This window comes from Cibotium barometz, chromosome 20 (assembly GCF_041138505.1).
Source record: "Cibotium barometz isolate CiBa-2024 chromosome 20, ASM4113850v1, whole genome shotgun sequence".
Classification (NCBI taxonomy): domain Eukaryota; kingdom Viridiplantae; phylum Streptophyta; class Polypodiopsida; order Cyatheales; family Cibotiaceae; genus Cibotium; species Cibotium barometz.
In genome coordinates, this window is record NC_141065.1 from 53669248 (window position 1) to 53687005 (window position 17758).

Consider the following 17758-nt stretch of genomic DNA (forward strand, 5'->3'; position numbering starts at 1 on the left):
TTTGCTTAGGGGTGTCAAATGAAGCGAAACAGAGATGGCAGGACTATATAGGCGGTTTCAGGCTGTAGCATAGATTTTTTGTAGATTTCTTGGAGCTGTGGGGTCATCTAGGGTTAGGCAATATGACCCTAAAAGGATTTGGATAATGGATTCTTGGATTTGGTTGTTCCAAATTTCCTCCACTAGAGAGACTTGAGGATAAGATTAAGATTAGTGAAACTTGATGATGAGATTAGTACTAAATGTGTAGAGATTAACTAATGAGAAGTTATGGGGAGAGGGATGGCTCTTATACCATGTTAAGACTCATGACATCTCATACACACAACTATGGAGATTAGGGTTTATCTAATGATCTACTAATGATACATGATTAAGCTAATCTAGGGTGGATGGTGCCTAAGGACGCTCATGATGATGAGAATATGCAATAAGCTCAATTTTTTGTAGATTTCTTGGAGCTGTGGGGTCATCTAGGGTTAGGCAATATGACCCTAAAAGGATTTGGCTAATGGATTCTTGGATTTGGTTGTTCCAAATTTCCTCCACTAGAGAGACTTGAGGATAAGATTAAGATTAGTGAAACTTGATGATGAGATTAGTACTAAATGTGTAGAGATTAACTAATGAGAAGTTATGGGGAGAGGGATGGCTCTTATACCATGTTAAGACTCATGACATCTCATACACACAACTATGGAGATTAGGGTTTATCTAATGATCTACTAATGATACATGATTAAGCTAATCTAGGGTGGATGGTGCCTAAGGACGCTCATGATGATGAGTATATGCAATAAGCTCAAGCACAATTAGGTTACAAGATTAAGACTTGTACTCACAAAGGGACTTGAGATGTGTGCAAGTGATATCATTTCATTGCTTGAAATGGCCCCTTTTATATGAGGAGGTACACCCTAGGGCTTGTACATCAATGTGGGATAATCCTCTTTGCTCCTGTGGTGGCTGCATGCTATGCTTTGCTCTTGCTTGGCTACTTATTCTCACTCCCTACCTCTTCCTTGTGCTCAATGGCACCACATTTCTTAACAATCCCCAGTATGAATAGGGATTTCGAGAACTTTAAAATGTCTTCTATGCTTCATAGAAGGATTGCTTTCCTATCATCCTCATCAACTTACGCTTTGAGAACAACCAGTTGAAGGATGAACCCTCCAAGATTGCTTAAATTTTCTTGCAAACTATTACTTGCTTAAATTTTCTTGCAAACTATTACTTTCTTTCATTTTTAGACCAAAGAATTTTTTATTTAAGAACACTTTAGAGTTATTGATTTTGTTCCCAAAGAGGTTTTCTAATTTGTCCCATACCTCTTTTGTTGTCTTAATCTAGATCGAGGTGATAGATAAGGTTGTTTTGCTACAAGTCCCCAGGTTAATGTGTGTGAGGGCTTTGTCATTCTTGTCCTCCTAGACTTGTATCTTCTACAAACTAGCTTCTCTCTCTCATCTTTTCTTAGTGCCCTTGATGTTGTTCTAGGTACCATCCTGCAAAAGAAGTAGACGAAGTTTGGTTTGCCATGTGGGAGAGTTCGTTCCAAAGAACTTATCAAATGCAATGCAGCTCCTATGTAGATCCATGATGCTATGAATGCTGAAGAACGAGAGCCCCATAGAAAATTGAAGGATGTAGCCCTTTAAATGTCGATGTAGGGTAGATGTAGGGCAAATGTAGAGCCCCATAGAAAATTGAAGGATGTAGGGTAGAGATTTTGGGAAACACCCAATTTTTGACATGTTGTAGGTTTTAATTAGGCATTTTTCCTTGATTTTGGAAACTCCCAAATTTGGATATGTGCAGGAGCTTCAATTTTGATGTAGAAGGTAGAAAATCAAGAAATCCCTAATTTTTTGTTAATGTAGTAACTTTAATTTGATGATTTTTATCGCATTTGTAAAAAAAAACCCATCGAATGTTGACGTGGCTCCTCCCTATTGACATGATAGGCTACAAAGGGTGGCACACAAGTGAGTGTGAGGTGGAGACGTGGCTGTTGATGTGGTGCTACTGTTGGGTCCCGATGTCAAGGATGAGGGTAGTGGCGAGGTGTGACGTGGTGATGTTATGTAGCTCAAACAACTAGAACAAAGAGGTGTATTCAGGCCACTTGGATATATGACATTACAGGGTGGCATTCACAAGTGATGCGACAATGTCAGCAAATGGAAAATTTTGAGTAGTGCATGTGTGATTATGATGATGATGAGTCTGGATAACACACTGCTTAAACAAAGCCTCGGGGGGGGGGGGGGGGGTGGGGGGGTCACTATATGTAAACCTTCTATATCATGTGCGTTCAAGGCCTAATTTAAAAATCCCTTATCTATAAAATTTTCATGAATAAAACACACCCTTTTTCTATTCAATCTGTAAATACCCCCTTTAAATGGTTCCCTTCTGTATGTAAAAAATGTGTTAAAAAAGGAATTTGAAAAACCCCTTCTGTTGAATCCACGTGCTACGCTTACATATTTATGAGAGTGACCCCCTCGAGAACAAAGCTAAGGAAGGAAATAATGTGGAGTTGAGCGTACACAGCTAGACAACACCCTGATACCATGTTGTAAATTAAGGTTAGCATAGGACCGTAAGAAGAAGCGCGAGACAGTGACACCTATAGTTAATTGAAGATGTTCATGTGTGTGTAGAGAAAGAAAAGAGAGGGTGGTAGAGAGAGAGAGAGAGAGCAGTGAGACAATATTGCATGACTCAATGATGCCTATTGATGTGATATCAAAATCCACCAAGTATAGTTCTTTTATAGCCCTAGGGTTACACCAACCGCAAAGACTTATCTTTAATGCACACTTATGTGTGTATGCTTATCCATCTGAGGGGTGGCTCACACACATATATAGAGTTTGAGCGTCGTTATTTCCATGTTCCAAGTTGGTCTGGGCCATGGCTAGTTTATGCTGTTAATTGGAACGATGTTTTCCAAATTACTATACGATTAGATTCAGATAAATTAGATGAAAATATTATGCTCATGATTAAGGCTGGGCTTGATTGATCGTTATGAAATAGACTATAATGTCCATGGTGATAGAGATCAAGCACGACAAGTATTCGATGAGGTTATCAAATGTGTCCCAAAGCATAAGCTCCTTCAAAAATAAATATGGTTGTGTTATTATTTAGTAACCATTGGTGGTAGATTGTATAAGTATTTTTTATTCTTTCTTACTATCTCTAAGAAAAGATCATGATTGTTATTAATATATAGCTTAATTATGTTTCATGCAGAGACGTCATTAAATATCTTGAAGCTGACCTATGATAATAACAAATTGTTGGATACGGTCTTCTTTGAGGAGATGCCACAATTGGGCTTTTTTGGATATCATTGTAGCCCAAAATGAGAAATTCTTGGCTTTGATGGGTGGGATGATATTAATCCTCGATATATTTATATATTCTTAAATCCTTATAGGCTATATGACAATCTCAAGCTCCTTTTAATCAAAGAGGCATTGGGATTATTAGATGGCTTTGATGGGTGGGATGATATTAATCCTCGATATATTTATATATTCTTAGATCCTTATAGGCTATATGACAATCTCAAGCTCCTTTTAATCAAAGAGGCATTGGGATTATTAGATGGCTTAACAATTCTCAATGCTACAGTTCTTCAAGAACCTATCAATGATCATCACAATGCTCAGACACAGAGATTTGGTGCGAGGCCCTTTCTCCTTTAATTTAAATGAGCTACCTATGGATAGTAATTTCCATTCTATAACTTTTGTCGTTGGTGATGTGAAAGATATTAAATCTGAATGTCACTCTATAAGGCAGGTGTTTTCTTTGCCTCGGAATGTTAAGCACCCAACAACTATGGTGGTATATTCTGGGGATTGTACTCTTCACTCATTAGGAGGCCTTTCTTACAAGTGCCATTTTTGTGGTGCAATAATTTGGAAGTGTGAGGCGTTAAGAAAGCTTGGAGAATAGTGGGCAAACACTGTTATGGAAGTGGGAAGGACTCTTTAAAATCCACCTCCTGCATTGGTGGAGTTGTTGTGTGGTAATGATAATGCAAGTAAGGAATACAAAAAGAATATACAATCTTATAATAATGCCTTGGCATTCGTTTCACTGGGTGCTCACTTGGATAGTCAGTTCACTAGGGGAGGAGGAGTATTCAATTTTCGAATCCATGGTACCACCTATCATCGTGTTAGTTCTGTCATGCCTGATGAAACCCGAGATGCGGCTCCTCGATTTGCTCAGCTTTATGTGTATGATATAGAGCATGAATTAGAGAATAGACTTTATGGGATGCCTTCTTTAAATCATAACATTGTTGAAAGGTTGCAAGAAATGATGTATGTACATAATCCATACGCCCGTGTACTTCATTCAATGAGAGAAATGTTGCTGTCAAGTCCACATAAAGATTTGAGAATGGTCATCATTGAAGCTCGATCAACCTCACGGTAATATTTGGTCCCTACAGGAAGTGAGGTAGCAGCTATCATGTTGGGTCAAGGAGATGATTTTCATGTGGGGCATAGAGACATTCAAATAATGTCGCACACAGGTGCTATAAAAAAAATATCTAATTTTCATGGCTCATATATGCCTCTATTGTATGTTCTTCTATTTCCTCAAGGAGAGGATGGTTTGCATATTGGAATTCCACTCAATGGTAGGAATAGAGAAGGCTCAAATGAGGATACAAAGACTGTAACTCAAGGAGAGGATGGTTTGCATATTGGAATTCCACTCAATGGTAGGAATAGAGAAGGCTAAAATGAGGATACAAAGACTATAACTCAACGACAATATTATGCTTATAGACTGCAGATTAGGGAAGATACAAATGCATGCCTTCTACGCGGTGGTCGTCTTTTGCAACAGTACATTGTTGATGCATATAGTAGCATGGAAGAATCTAGATTAGTATGAATATGCAATAATCAGAAAGCATTGCGTGCTGAAGTATACCAAGGTCTTGCAAATATGGTTAATTTAAGCGACGGGGTTAATAGAGTCTCTGCAGGCATTGCTGGACGCAGGGTGGTACTGCCATCTACATATATTGGTGGGGGGCCTAGATATATGCATCAATTGTACCAGGATTCAATGGCTATAGTTAGAAAGATGAGTAAACATGACCTATTTATCACCTTTACTTTTGTAATCCCAAGTGGGATGAAATAACCAATGCTTTATTGCCGAGTCAGGTTGCCCAAGATCGACCCGACTTGACTGCACGGGTCTTTTATGAGAAGCATAAGGACATGATGCACTTATTGGTGAAAAAATCAATATTTGGAATGGTATTGGGATTTGTTTCTGTTATTGAATTTCAAAAAAGAGGCTTGCCACATGCACATATATTATTGATAGTGGAAAGTGGATGTAAACCGATCAAGACCCCTCACTATGATATGCTGGTATGTGTTGAATGTCCTGACAAGGTGATGTTTCTAGAGTTGCACAACATAATTAGTCATTGAAATGTCCGTGGACCATGTGGTGAACTAAATATGCGCTCTCCTTGCATGGTTAATGAGAGTTGCAAACATCGGTATCCTCGAAATTTTTGCGAGACTACTAGCGTTGATGACAATGGGTATCCAACTTACATGCGACGAGATGATGGTAGTTTCATCTAGGTAAAGGATCATAGAGTGGATAGTCGATGGGTTGTTCCATATAACCCTTTTCTCAATTTGATGTACAAAGCCTATATTAACATAGAAGTATGCTCTACCATTACAGCTGTAAAATATTTGTATAAGTATGTATACAAAGGACATGATAGAGCTACTATAGAGTTGCAAGATAGAAATGGGATTATTGATGAGGTTAGTCAATATTTGGATACACGGTACGTTTCTACTTCAGAGGCATACTGGCGCATATATCAATATTGATGAGGTTAGTCAATATTTGGATGCATGGTACGTTTCTACTTCAGAGGCATGCTGGCGCATATATCAATATTGATGAGGTTAGTTAATATTTGGATGCACGGTACGTTTCTACTTCAGAGGCATGCTGGCGCATATATCAATATGATTTGTATGATGAAAGGCCCGATATACAAAGGATGTTTATCTCCCAATGCACAATAATGTGCATTGGGAGATATACAAAGGTTACATGTTCATCTCCCAATGCACAATAATGAAAAGCCCGATATACAAAGGTTACATGTTCATCTCCCAAAAGCACAATAATGTGCTTTTCAATGACCACGTGTGATCTGATTAGTTGTGACAGAAACCAAAGAACATCTCTCACTGAATGGTTCAAAGCCAATCAATTGTATGCGGATGCAAATAGCTTACTGTATGTTGATTTCTCTTGCAAGTGGGTGTGAAATTAAGCACTGGACAGGACATTGAAGGACATTATGCAAAGTGATACAGTGTTTGGTGGAAAAGTTATGCTCTTTGGTGGTGACTTCAGGTAAATCTTACCGGTTGTGCCAAAGGGGTCGCGCGAGGACATTGTTGATGCAACATTATGCCGGTTACATATTTGGAGATATGTGAGTGTATTAAAGCTCACCCAAAACATGCGGGTTAGACAGAGTGCTTGTAATGGTATAGAACATGAATTTGTCAAATGGACATTACAAATTGGGGATTGCACTATAGATCATGAAAACAATGAAGGCAGAGTGGTAATTCCACCGCAAATGTTGATCCATGGCAACTCTGTTTTGAGTTTGGTAGAATGTGTATACAAAGATCTTCAGAGAGTTGAGGATTATGCATGCTTCTTCAAAGACCATGCTATTCTTGCACCACAAAACTTAGAGGTTGATGAGATCAATGAACTAGCCTTGAGTTCATTGCCTAGTCTTGAAAGAGAATATCTCAATGTAGATTCCGTTGTTTCTTGCGAGAATGACGTAATACTGTATCCAATTGAGTACTTGAACAGTTTGAACTTAGGTGGTGGTTACCCTCCTCACTGCTTACTTCTAAAGATTAATGCCCCTATCATTTTGCTCTGCAATTTTTGGATCCTCAACGGGGACTTTGTAATGGTACCATATTGATATGCAAGCAATTTAACTCAAAGGTGATAGAAGCAGAAATCATTACAGGTACAAACATTGGAGACAGAGTCTTTATTCCTAGGATAATATTTATGCCTACTATGCTTCAATTGCCTACATTTATGCCTACTATGCTTCAATTGCCTTTTGACATGAGAAGGAAGCAATTTCCTATCATGTTAGCTTTTGGTATGTCAATAAATAAGTCCCAAGGACAAACATTAAGTGTATTGGGACTTTATCTGGCCACACAAGTATTCACACATGGACAACGCTCCTAGGAATTTACAATCTAAGAATGCGAAAGATTGCAAATCAACTTCATGTACGTGTAATGTTTGTGGATTATGAAAAGCTTGATAAGTTAGATTTGCGGTGCATAGGCACTGGACAATACAGAATTTTTCGATTTGTTATTTACAAGCCTGTTCAAACGTCGTTTGCCTCAAATATTGATCCACCAAATGAGTTTTGTAAGCTTTTATCCTTATCCTGCTTTTTTTCCACAAGAATTATATCTTCAATGCTATTGGCATGCATTTTGCCAGATGGAGGCACGGGGTATAAGCTACCAAGGAGAGATAATCCAGTTGTCCGAAGATTGTTTTAAAGCCGTGTTCAGGTGTGTTAAGATTGTCATCATTTTATGGGTTTGTAATGCTAGATGTATATTTATATGCCAAGTTTGGTGCTTTAGAAGCTTATATATGGATATATATGGCAATCATGATGTGTTTATATAGAAATCATGATGTGTTTATATAGAAGGTTGGCAAGTTGAGGACGATGTATACATATATGTATGAGTGTGAACAATATCTATGGATATTATGGGTGCGTGCGCATACACAGACACATATTTACATGTGTGTATATGACATGCACACATGCGTTCATAGGCGCACACACATACACATATCTTCCAATTGTAGCATGTATGCTTTCAATGGGTTACATGTACACACATATATACATCATTATGTGTGTTTGTGTGTAACTCGATGTGCCTAGCTTCTAAAAGGAAAGGAATGGTGATTTTATACATATTTCTTTTGCCTGTAACTACATGGAAAATGCTTCCTTGAAAATGTAAAATGCTTCCCGCCCGGTCGCGACACTAGTGCTTTCTAAAATCGTTGTTATGGTGCAAGACACCTTGGATGGTCGTGGTTGAAGCGTGGTTAAAAGTGTTTAACCAGGGTAAGGTTAAAGGACCCCTCCGTCAGGTTTTCGCGGGGGGGTGAGAGATAATCATCATGAATGCTTAAGTGGCAAGGTTCGTCTTCTTGGGCTCTGCAAAAGCTTTTGTTCTTGCTCTGTTTTTTGTTCTCCTCTCATCAATTCCGATCTCTTGATCTCCTCATCAATGATCCCCCCCCCCCCCCCCCCCCCCCCCCCCCCCCCCCCAACATTTAGCATCTGAGAGCTTGCTGTCCCCATACCCTCCATGCTCCCTCATTATGGCTGATCTACAGCTAAATCCATAGCCCAAAACGCCCTTTCTTCATCTGAGAAACCCCAACTGTCACGGAAATCCTAATCTGTCTGAGGACCCCTACTTTGTTCTGAATTCGATACCCTTTTTCGCCCGAGAAACCTACCGATCTTACGCCTGTGACCCGAGTACATCCATAGCCCAAAATCCCCTTTTTCCATGGCATTGAGGCATGTACCGTAGCTGCCGTAAGACTCTCTAGAGTCTCTAACTCGAGAGCTCAGGCAGAAGCCCTAATTTGCCTGGAGCAGAGGAAGAAGCTATTTTGTCTGCAGAAACCCTAATTTGTTCGAACCCTATGTGGTGCGAGGACCACTAATTTGTGTGGGAAACTCTGCTTTTGGATGTGTTCAAGAGACACCCTGCGTTTGAAGTAGAGGAAGAAGCTGCCCTCATCTACCCTCACAGGACACTAAGAAACACCAATTTGTCTGGAAAAAACTATTTTTGCTTGATTTGGGGCTAGACGGCCATGGAGCAGGGTGATCTAGAGCAGGATTTTGAGACTTTAGATTTGGAGTCTCTGAGTGTGAGCACCAAGCAAAGGCTGCAGGAGGTTCTGTGGGCCCTAGTGTATGGTTCTGGGGAGGCCAAGCTGAAGGCTGCTTATGAGATCAGGCAGCTCACCAAGTCGTCAGCCAAGAGAAGGGCCTACCTGGCTGCTGCAGGGGCCATCAACCCCCTTGTCTCCATGCTCAGTTCACCATCTGTGGAGGCCCAAGATGCATCAATGCAGGCCCTCCTCAACCTTGCAGTCAGGAATGAAAGGTATGTTGCTTCATTCTTCATTCTCCTAACTAACCATAATCTGGTTCTAATGAAAGGTTTGTTGCTGAATCTGTCAATTGTAATCTGCTTCTGATTAAAGATTTTGGACCCCTTGATGTATTGAATGTGCTTCTGATTATCCTAAGTATTAACCTCAATCTACTTAATATGCTTTTGATGATATTACATGGGCCCTTTTTTTACTCAAACTTGCTAACCTTAACTTTGCTCAAAGTGCTGCTTATGAAAGTAAACTGACATTTTTCTGTGTATACATATATCTACATGTGTGTGCGCGTGGACATAGGTTGCATCATGGTCTACCTAGAAGGATTTGATCTTCAGTCCCTGCTGTGGGAGCCCTCACTAGTAAGCTATGTGGCTGTGGGCAATGCTGCATAATTTTCCTACCATCATTTCCTTTATGTGCATCTGAGAAAGGATCATTGTCCCTTCTGTCACCTAATTTGCTAACCTCAATATGCTGAAAAAAATTTGCTAACCTATCATTGTCCCTTATGGGACCCTTTTTGTTACTTACTTTGCTAACCTTGTGTGCTGTTAAGGAAGCATGTTGCAAAAATTGCTAACCTTAATTTGGTTTTGATGAAAGATAATGGTCCTTCTTGTTGCATAATTTGTGTAGTTTGCTCCTCTGGGGTTTTCAAAAGCATGTAAGAAGCTAGAGTTGATGAGATTTTTGTTTGCTGGATATGGCAAACTGTGGCTTACTTATTTTCATATTTTTAGAAACAAGCTAAAGATTGTGAAGGCTGGAGCTCTTCCTCCTTTGGTAGAGCTTTTGCAGTCGGAAAATGCAAATCTGAGAGAGTCAGCGGCCGTCGTCATTCTTACACTATCTGCATCAGATGCAAATAAGCCTGTAATTGGGGATTCAGGTGCAACACCTCTCTTGGTTGACATGCTCATATACGGAAGTGTTCAAGGCAAGGTGGATGCTGTCATGGCTCTTTACAATCTATCAACATATCCCGACAATCTTGCAACGATTCTTGCAGCAGGTGCCATCTCGCCATTGATCTTGCTGTTGAAGGACTGCAAAAAGGCTTCCAAGGTAGCAGAGAAGACCATGGCACTTTTGCAATCCCTCACGGTTTTTGAGGAGGGCAGATCTGCAATCGCCAACGAGGAGGGGGGCGTGCTAGCATTAGTGGAAGTTTTGGAAGAGGGCTCTGTGCAGAGTAGAGAGCATGCCGTAAGTGCGTTGCTTACCATGTGCCAAAGCAGCCGATGCAAGTACCGACAGGCTATTCTTCAAGAAGGGGCTATTCCAGGCTTGTTGGAGCTTACAGTGCAAGGGACTGTGGGTGCTCAACAGAAGGCCCAAAACCTTTTGCAGCTATTGAGAGAGCCACCTCAGTCACCAAGGTCTGCTTCAGCTTCAGCCATGTTGGAGAGCATAGTTTATGACATCGCCTCTCATGTGGATGATGGAGAATCGGGCACTGTTACTGCAAAGAAAATGCTGACGGAGATGGTACAGCTAAGCATGGAGCAGAGCATGCGGCATTTGCAGCAAAGAGCAATGGTTAGCATGCCTTCTAATCTCTCTCAGTCCAGCCGCCTAACAGATGTTCCTACTAAGTAGATTCTCCCTGTAGATGTCCTGGTTTCATAAGGTTTGCATGCAGCAACATAAGTTTTTTTTTTAAAATTCCTCTCATGAGAGGTGGTTCTGGGAAGATGCAGCCATTTGTTTGGGAGTAATTTTGGTTAATGTCATTATCACAAATCTATCTGTATATTACACATCAATGGTCCCCGAAACCTACATAATGGGTGGCTCTCTTTGTAGATGCATGGGTAGAAGAAAGCTGGAGTATATTAAATGTACCGAGTTAATTCTTGACTTCATCCCTTTCAACCTTCATAAGATAATTTCGCAGGGAAATCGATGCTATTTATGTTCAGTGCATTCTGCCATCTGGTTGTGATGGTGTTTGTTTTTGCTCACAAATGTGTTTTTAGAGGGTCGAAGTTCGAACCCCTTACCAACCGGGGTACAAGGCTGGGACTACACTCATATATTGGGTTTAATACTGAATCAGACCCATCAGGTCGATATGGTCCTAGTAATTTTCTGATTTTCAGAGTAATGGACCATTTAAGGACTCTTTTCTAGCTGCCTCCATCTTCTACAAGGTCATTTTTAGATTGATCACCACCTTCAAGTGTAGATAGCTGCCCTAATGACGTTGCTCCAGGTGGATTCAAATTAGAGTGGGAAGAGCACAAGAGGTTCCTTCTAGAAACCAAGTAATGAAGCCTGCAGTAGGATGGCCAATTTAAGGCTTTAGTGGTCATCAACATATTAAGAGAGGAAGATTTCAACATATGAAAGCTTCTTTGTCATTCATCCCTTCAAGATGTGCATTAATTTATAAACAAAGGTCTGGCAGAATCCACGCTCAAGGAACATACATAGAAAGCTCATAACATAAAGTGGCGGTGGGGGTTCGAGCTTGGATTTCAAAATATCTCAATCTGATTATAGGCTGGGAAGTTATTATTCATGATAAATGTTTGTAGCCCAAGGGCTTATGTGGACATGACAGGAATGCCTTTCTTTAAGTGTCTTTTGTTATAGTTGTGTATTGAGTCATTACTTCCCAATTTCTTTGTTTTTTTGTTGTTTTTGTACGAGTAAAAAATGTTTTTATCTCAATATAGTTATTTAATTTCTTTTACTTCTTTACAAGGCTATAATTGCAAGGAGATTATTAAAAGGTTAATTCTATGTTAATAGAATTCAGGATTTGAAATGTTTAGGATTTTGTATTAAGATTTAAAGACTCTCAAGAGCTTGTAAGCATGTAATCTCTTGAAGTCTTTGATTTTTATGCTTGCATGTCACATGTGTTTACATGAGCGTAATTTGTGTTTGGGCTCGTAATTTGTGTTTGATTTTCACACCTATGCACACTTGCATGTCACATGTATATGTGTTTACCTGGGTGTTATTTGCATTTGGGCTCACATAAATAGCTAGAGGGGTCTTTTGGACACCAAAACATGGAAAGGATAAAATAATTATTTTATTATGGAGCTCCTTTATCACTCAAAAAAGCTCTCCTACTTGCCAAAATGAATGGACATCGTAGTACTTGGATGATGTTCTTGCAACATTGATTCATCTAGCTACAACGTGGAAACCTACCACTTAAAGCATGGCTTTTGTGAGTTGGGAGGTCCCCTCAAAACCTTGAAACCCCAAATGAGTTCACAAGCAAAGATTTGCAGTGTCAAGGAAAAGTTGTTGACCAAGGTCAAGGAAGTAGAAGAGTCTCTTGATGAGACAATTCGAAATTTTAAAAGAGAAGGAAGTTATATCAAGTTCCAACAAAGTCGAGACAAAAATGGCCTAAAAATTTAAGGAGCACAAGTGGGGAGAGCCTTTGGTTTTTCGGATGTGTTAACCACTTCATAGGTTTATATAGTTTTACTTGCCTAACCTACAATAAGGTGCTTTGTCATTGTGTAAAGAGAATATGGGGGAGAGGGAGAGCTTGAGTTCCTTGCAAGCAAACACACATCGACACAAGAGAGACGGATGGTTGAATTTTCCATAATAATTGAGAAGATACTATGGATAAAGAGATGGTTGCATTAGATACTGGATGCAAATGAGACATAGAAGTCGGTGCATTTGCCTAAGAAGAAGGCAAGTGGATTTATAAAGTAAAGTAGAATTTAGATGGGTCTATGAGCAAGTACTAGGTAAGATTGGTAACAATCCTCAAGAAGGGTGATTTGTGGAAAACTTCAAAATTGGTTGCAAAAGGTAACAAAAATGGTGCGTGAGGTGAAGATAGGCATGTTTGTGCATGAAATAGTTGTCATCACCACAAATATTGACATATGGCACTAGCACATTGTTAATCACATTGGTTAACATCATTTTTCAAGCGGGATTACGCTTCTTGTAATACATTGTTATGTAACCGCACTAAGCGCTTAATGAAAAAGATATATGGGACGATTGAGCTTATGACTTGTGTAATGCCGGTCTCACAAGAATTAGCCTAGATGTACATAGAACTAGGAAGTTAGTTTTGGGTTCCCAATTGTAAATGGGCGGTCGGCCATTGTAAAAAGAGAACTCATGTATATAAGTGATTTATGAAATATAAAAAGGGATAATCCCATTATCACAATTGAGTCTTGCCTTCTCTCTCTCTCTCTCTCTCTCTCTCTCTCACGCTCTTTTGTGGCTATGGTGGCAGTAGGCTTGTATTGATTAATGCATGCTTGCTTGATTGTGGTCTTCTCTCCCCCCTCTTCTTGTCTCTTTCTCAAGATCCCTCCTGCATACACAAAGGCATAGAGTAGAGGTAGAGCTTTCCATAGCTCCCTCCCTCTTTGCTCTTTACCTAGCTTATGGAAGCTCCATTTAAGTGACACAAGTAGAGGTGGAGTGAGCCCCTAGTGGCCTCACATCGGGGAGTTAATCCTCATTAGGGCTGGCTGAGTGCTAGTCTTCGAACTGACCCTTGCATGATATCTTTCTCTTCTTCTCTTCCTCTTTTGTGCAAGGTAGCATGTTGATTTGGTTAGCTTAGGGTCCTCTGCACTCTATCACTTGCTAGAGTCATTGCATAGCCCAGTTGGAGTGCAAATCCACCGGTGGTTGTATGTTTGATATGTTTGTTTGTTGTTTGATCTTGCCTACTTCAACTATGGAGTTCGATGGAGCATATGGAGCTTGGGAGTCTTCATCGGAAGCGGGAGACACAAGTGCCTAAATTTTGCTTTTGAAGTTAATGAATTTTTGTTTTCTTCAACATTTGTCAACATTTGTCAAACTTCACATAAATAGCTTAATCTCTTAATTAGTCTTAGATAATTAGGTTTTATTAAGCATTCTAGGTATCATTGGGCAGCTAGAGACTAACTCTAGCCACCCACAAAAAGAATAACACAAAAAATCATCAAGGAAGGACCCAAAACCTCAAAAATCAGGGGAGGAGGAGAGGTGCATTTTCAAGTCTATCTGCCTTCTTCTGAGAAGAGTATGGCCGTACCCTTCTCGGAGCCACGGCCATGTCTTTCTTTACCATGCCCGTGTCTTCCTCCTAGGCAAATCCTTCAAAATCTGTTTCATCAATATGAGCAGAGGGTAATTAAGGAGAATAAATTGCATTTACAAGGTATAGAGGGCATTAAAAAGGGTTACAAATTGGGTACTGTTGTACTGTCAGGGGAATATCATGTCTACTCCACACAATTAATAGATCTAGATCTACTTGACCCGACAAGTGTACGGCTATACCTTTAGCAGAGTACGCCCGTGTCCTTCCCAGACTACGCCCGTGTCCTCCTCAAGCCACGCCCGTTTCCCTCTCAAGACACGCCCATACCTTTCCTTGAGTATGCTCGTTCCTTCTGCCCCACACGGCCGTGTCTTTTACAAGCGCATGCCCGTGTCTTCCTCCTTCCAAGCATACGCTCGTATCTTCCTCCTTCCAAGTGTACGCCCATACTTTTCTATTAGCCACGTCCGTGTCTTTTAGGAAAAGTATGCTTGTTCTATCTTTCAAGCGTATGCTCGCACCTTAACTAGCATACGACCGTAACGTCCTGTCTAGAGGGAGATCTAACACTACTTCCCATCTTCATGCACTTATGCTCGGGGCAATTGGTACGAAACAACCCTCCATTCGATGACATAGATCTTCTAGATGCCCCCTTGCTTGTAAGATCAGACCCTTCGGTCAACATGGCGTGGAGCCAAACGCTGTTGGTCTTTGATGGCACGAGTGAGAGTGAGGAGCATTCTAGCATGAGGCACGCTACCCTTGACTTAGAGACAGGAGGACTTGTGGCTTAGTGTATGGGAAGACCACCTACCTTGGAGCAAGAACTAGAGTCCCCTACACATTCACAAAGAAGTCTCACTTCGAGACTCCGAAACTTTATCTTGGGAAGCGCACAATCAGACAATCCGCAACCTAGGGATAGAGGCATGGAACACCAGCCCAAAAGAGAGCCCACGCCGCCTCTAGACCATAGACCGAAAATGGGGCAAAGCGAAAGTAACCTAACCTAGACTAATCCACCAATCTGGGGAGCCATGCCCACCACTAGAATAGTCAACTTATACCAAGACCATAGGCCAGTGCTAAACCTAGGTCAGGAACCAGCTCTCTAGGGGCCTGAAACGTCCTATCAAAGAGAGAGAGCCTACCTGGCCTAATCATATCAACCCGCGGCACCAATGTACCAGCAGTACCCACCTCGTGGGGCACACCCTGGATACAATATGGGACCTTTTGAAGCACAAATCGGTCCTCCCTTGAGACAAGGACCTCCAATGGTATATTATCCACCTAGCCCAGCTCCCCTACCTATCTTACCCCAACGAGCACCCGCTCCAGGCACCACGACAGGACTAACTCTTGAAATGTTGAGGATAGCCATGGAAATAGGGAGGGGCTGTGCCGAAACCACATCGCCAACACCAGTTCATCAGCCGACACAAAAGCCAAGACAAGAGCGAAACAAACCAACCAACATCTCTAAGTTGATCACCAAGTTTGATGGAATAGGAGATCCCATACCACACTTAAATGTTTAATCAGATATGTGAGTAGTCGACCATGTGGACAATCAAGACAAGGTGAGTGCCTGCGGCCCCACCCTAGATGGAAAAGCTAGCCAATGATTTAGATCCCTAAAGGTAGGGGATAAGGCCACCTTTGAAGCCTTGAAAGAGGCCTTCAAACTTGGATACTCCCACCAAGGAACCCGATGGAGTCCAGTTGAGCAACTGCATAACGTAAAACAGAAGTATTGGGAAACCATCCGGACTACATCAACCGGGTGAGGTATCTCCATCCCCATTGTAGTGACAGAGATAAGTTCTATGATGAAAGGCTGATCGGAGAGATTCCTTAACGGCCTCGATGATGTAGCCTTGCATAATTCCTTATATGCTCTAGTCCACACTTCCTTTGAACAATGCTGCAGAAGTGCTATGACTTTGAGGATAATTTCAAGGGAACACATTCCCAACTACATGAGGGCATGTTTGAGGCTTCCTTCAAAACAGCCAACACATGATATGATGGGAAAAGCAAGGATTCCACCAAAGGACAACAAGTTGAACAATTGGCCATGGCATTGATGCATCAAATGACCCAGCATTGGAGAACTGGCCAAGGTCAGGAGGATTGAGTTGGCCAACCCCATCTTTATCCCAAGAAGGAACTAGTGTGGTGCCCGATTTGTCGAGCTAACCATACTAGCACGGAGTGTCCACATCTAAGAACCCATCCCACTCTCTACTTCACTTATTGCCAAAGATGGGGCAATCATGAAATTGAAAATTGCTAGCAGCAAAGAGCTGCTCAAGCCAGAGCCCTACCCCAAGCCTTGCTAGCAAACCCATGAAACCATTGGCCTTGCCAGCACTTGCACTGCATAATGCACCTCAACCAAGCCATGAAGTGGCTCAGAGAGGAATTCTTAGGGTACTAAAAATGCCCTTACCACCCCTTGTACTTCCATCACAACCACCATTACCTCGAATCACCCCGGGTCATCAATTAACCTTGACTAAAATCTTCAAAGAAGATGATGAGGGGGAAGCTATTGACAGGACCACCTTTGAGCCCCTTGAATCAAACAGTCCACCCTCCTAGATTTTAAGTCACTATGTGATGGAGCGAGACCAGATGTACCTCGTATACCTAGCCACCCCAAATCCATAGGGGAAAGGACTTAAACAACGTGGCTAAACGACCACCCATGCAATGCTATCATTGTGCAGGACCTCATAGAGTAGCTGTGTCCGGTTATAAAAAAGGAATGGAAAGTACTCCATCCAATTAAAAAAAGAATGGCAAGTACTCCAGTGAGTGCTTCTACCTTAACCCCTTTATGCATAGGGTGCGTTGACCATATGTACAAGGACTGTCTGCACTGAGAGAGCAAGCACAATGGGAAAAGTCCATGAAGCTAATCCTAGCACTAGCATTAATTTGCAAGTGTAAGAGATGGCTTCATCCACGTGATCCCTCTTAATGCAGTAACTAGATTGCAAAATAGAAGAGAAGGGTCGTAGGTCACGTTCAGATTGCAAAATAGAAGAAGGGTCGCAGCTCACGTTGCTACAATCGAGGCATCAATCTCACAAAATCAGGGACACCTTGGACACGCAAAAGTTATATCCCAGAGGAATGTCCTAGAACAAGCACGTGCAACAAGGCGCTCGTCGAAAGAAGGCCATAAATATAGGCAAAGGGGATAGTGGTGTAGTCATAAAAAGCGGGTTTGAAGACGGAGCGACCACAAATACATCAACCTATTCATCTGAAGAGGAGCAACTGCTACTTTCAGCCCCTCTAACCAGAGAGTCGATTGATCCTAACTAGTTATCCAGGAAGCTAGCTAAATACCCTAACCCCATAGAAGAAAAGAAAAGGCTAAAG

General features: G+C 41.3%; 1 protein-coding gene across 1 annotated transcript; it reads left to right on the top strand.

Annotated features, from left to right (window-relative positions):
- The first annotated feature begins 8284 nt into the window (after positions 1-8284).
- On the top strand, positions 8285-11239 carry LOC147628028 (U-box domain-containing protein 45-like). The gene is made up of 2 exons (XM_086814998.1): positions 8285-9308; positions 10059-11239. Exons 1-2 carry the CDS (start codon positions 9013-9015, stop codon positions 10915-10917), a joined length of 1155 nt encoding a protein of 384 aa, XP_086671124.1. The 5' UTR covers positions 8285-9012; the 3' UTR covers positions 10918-11239.
- The last annotated feature ends 6519 nt before the right edge of the window (positions 11240-17758 follow it).

Coding starts and splice junctions, on each gene's coding strand:
- LOC147628028 (XM_086814998.1), top strand. CDS start 9,013: ATGGAGCAGGGTGATCTAGAGCAGGATTTTGAGACTTTAGATTTGGAG. Junction 9,309..10,058: donor CTTGCAGTCAGGAATGAAAG/GTATGTTGCTTC, acceptor TCATATTTTTAG/AAACAAGCTAAAGATTGTGA.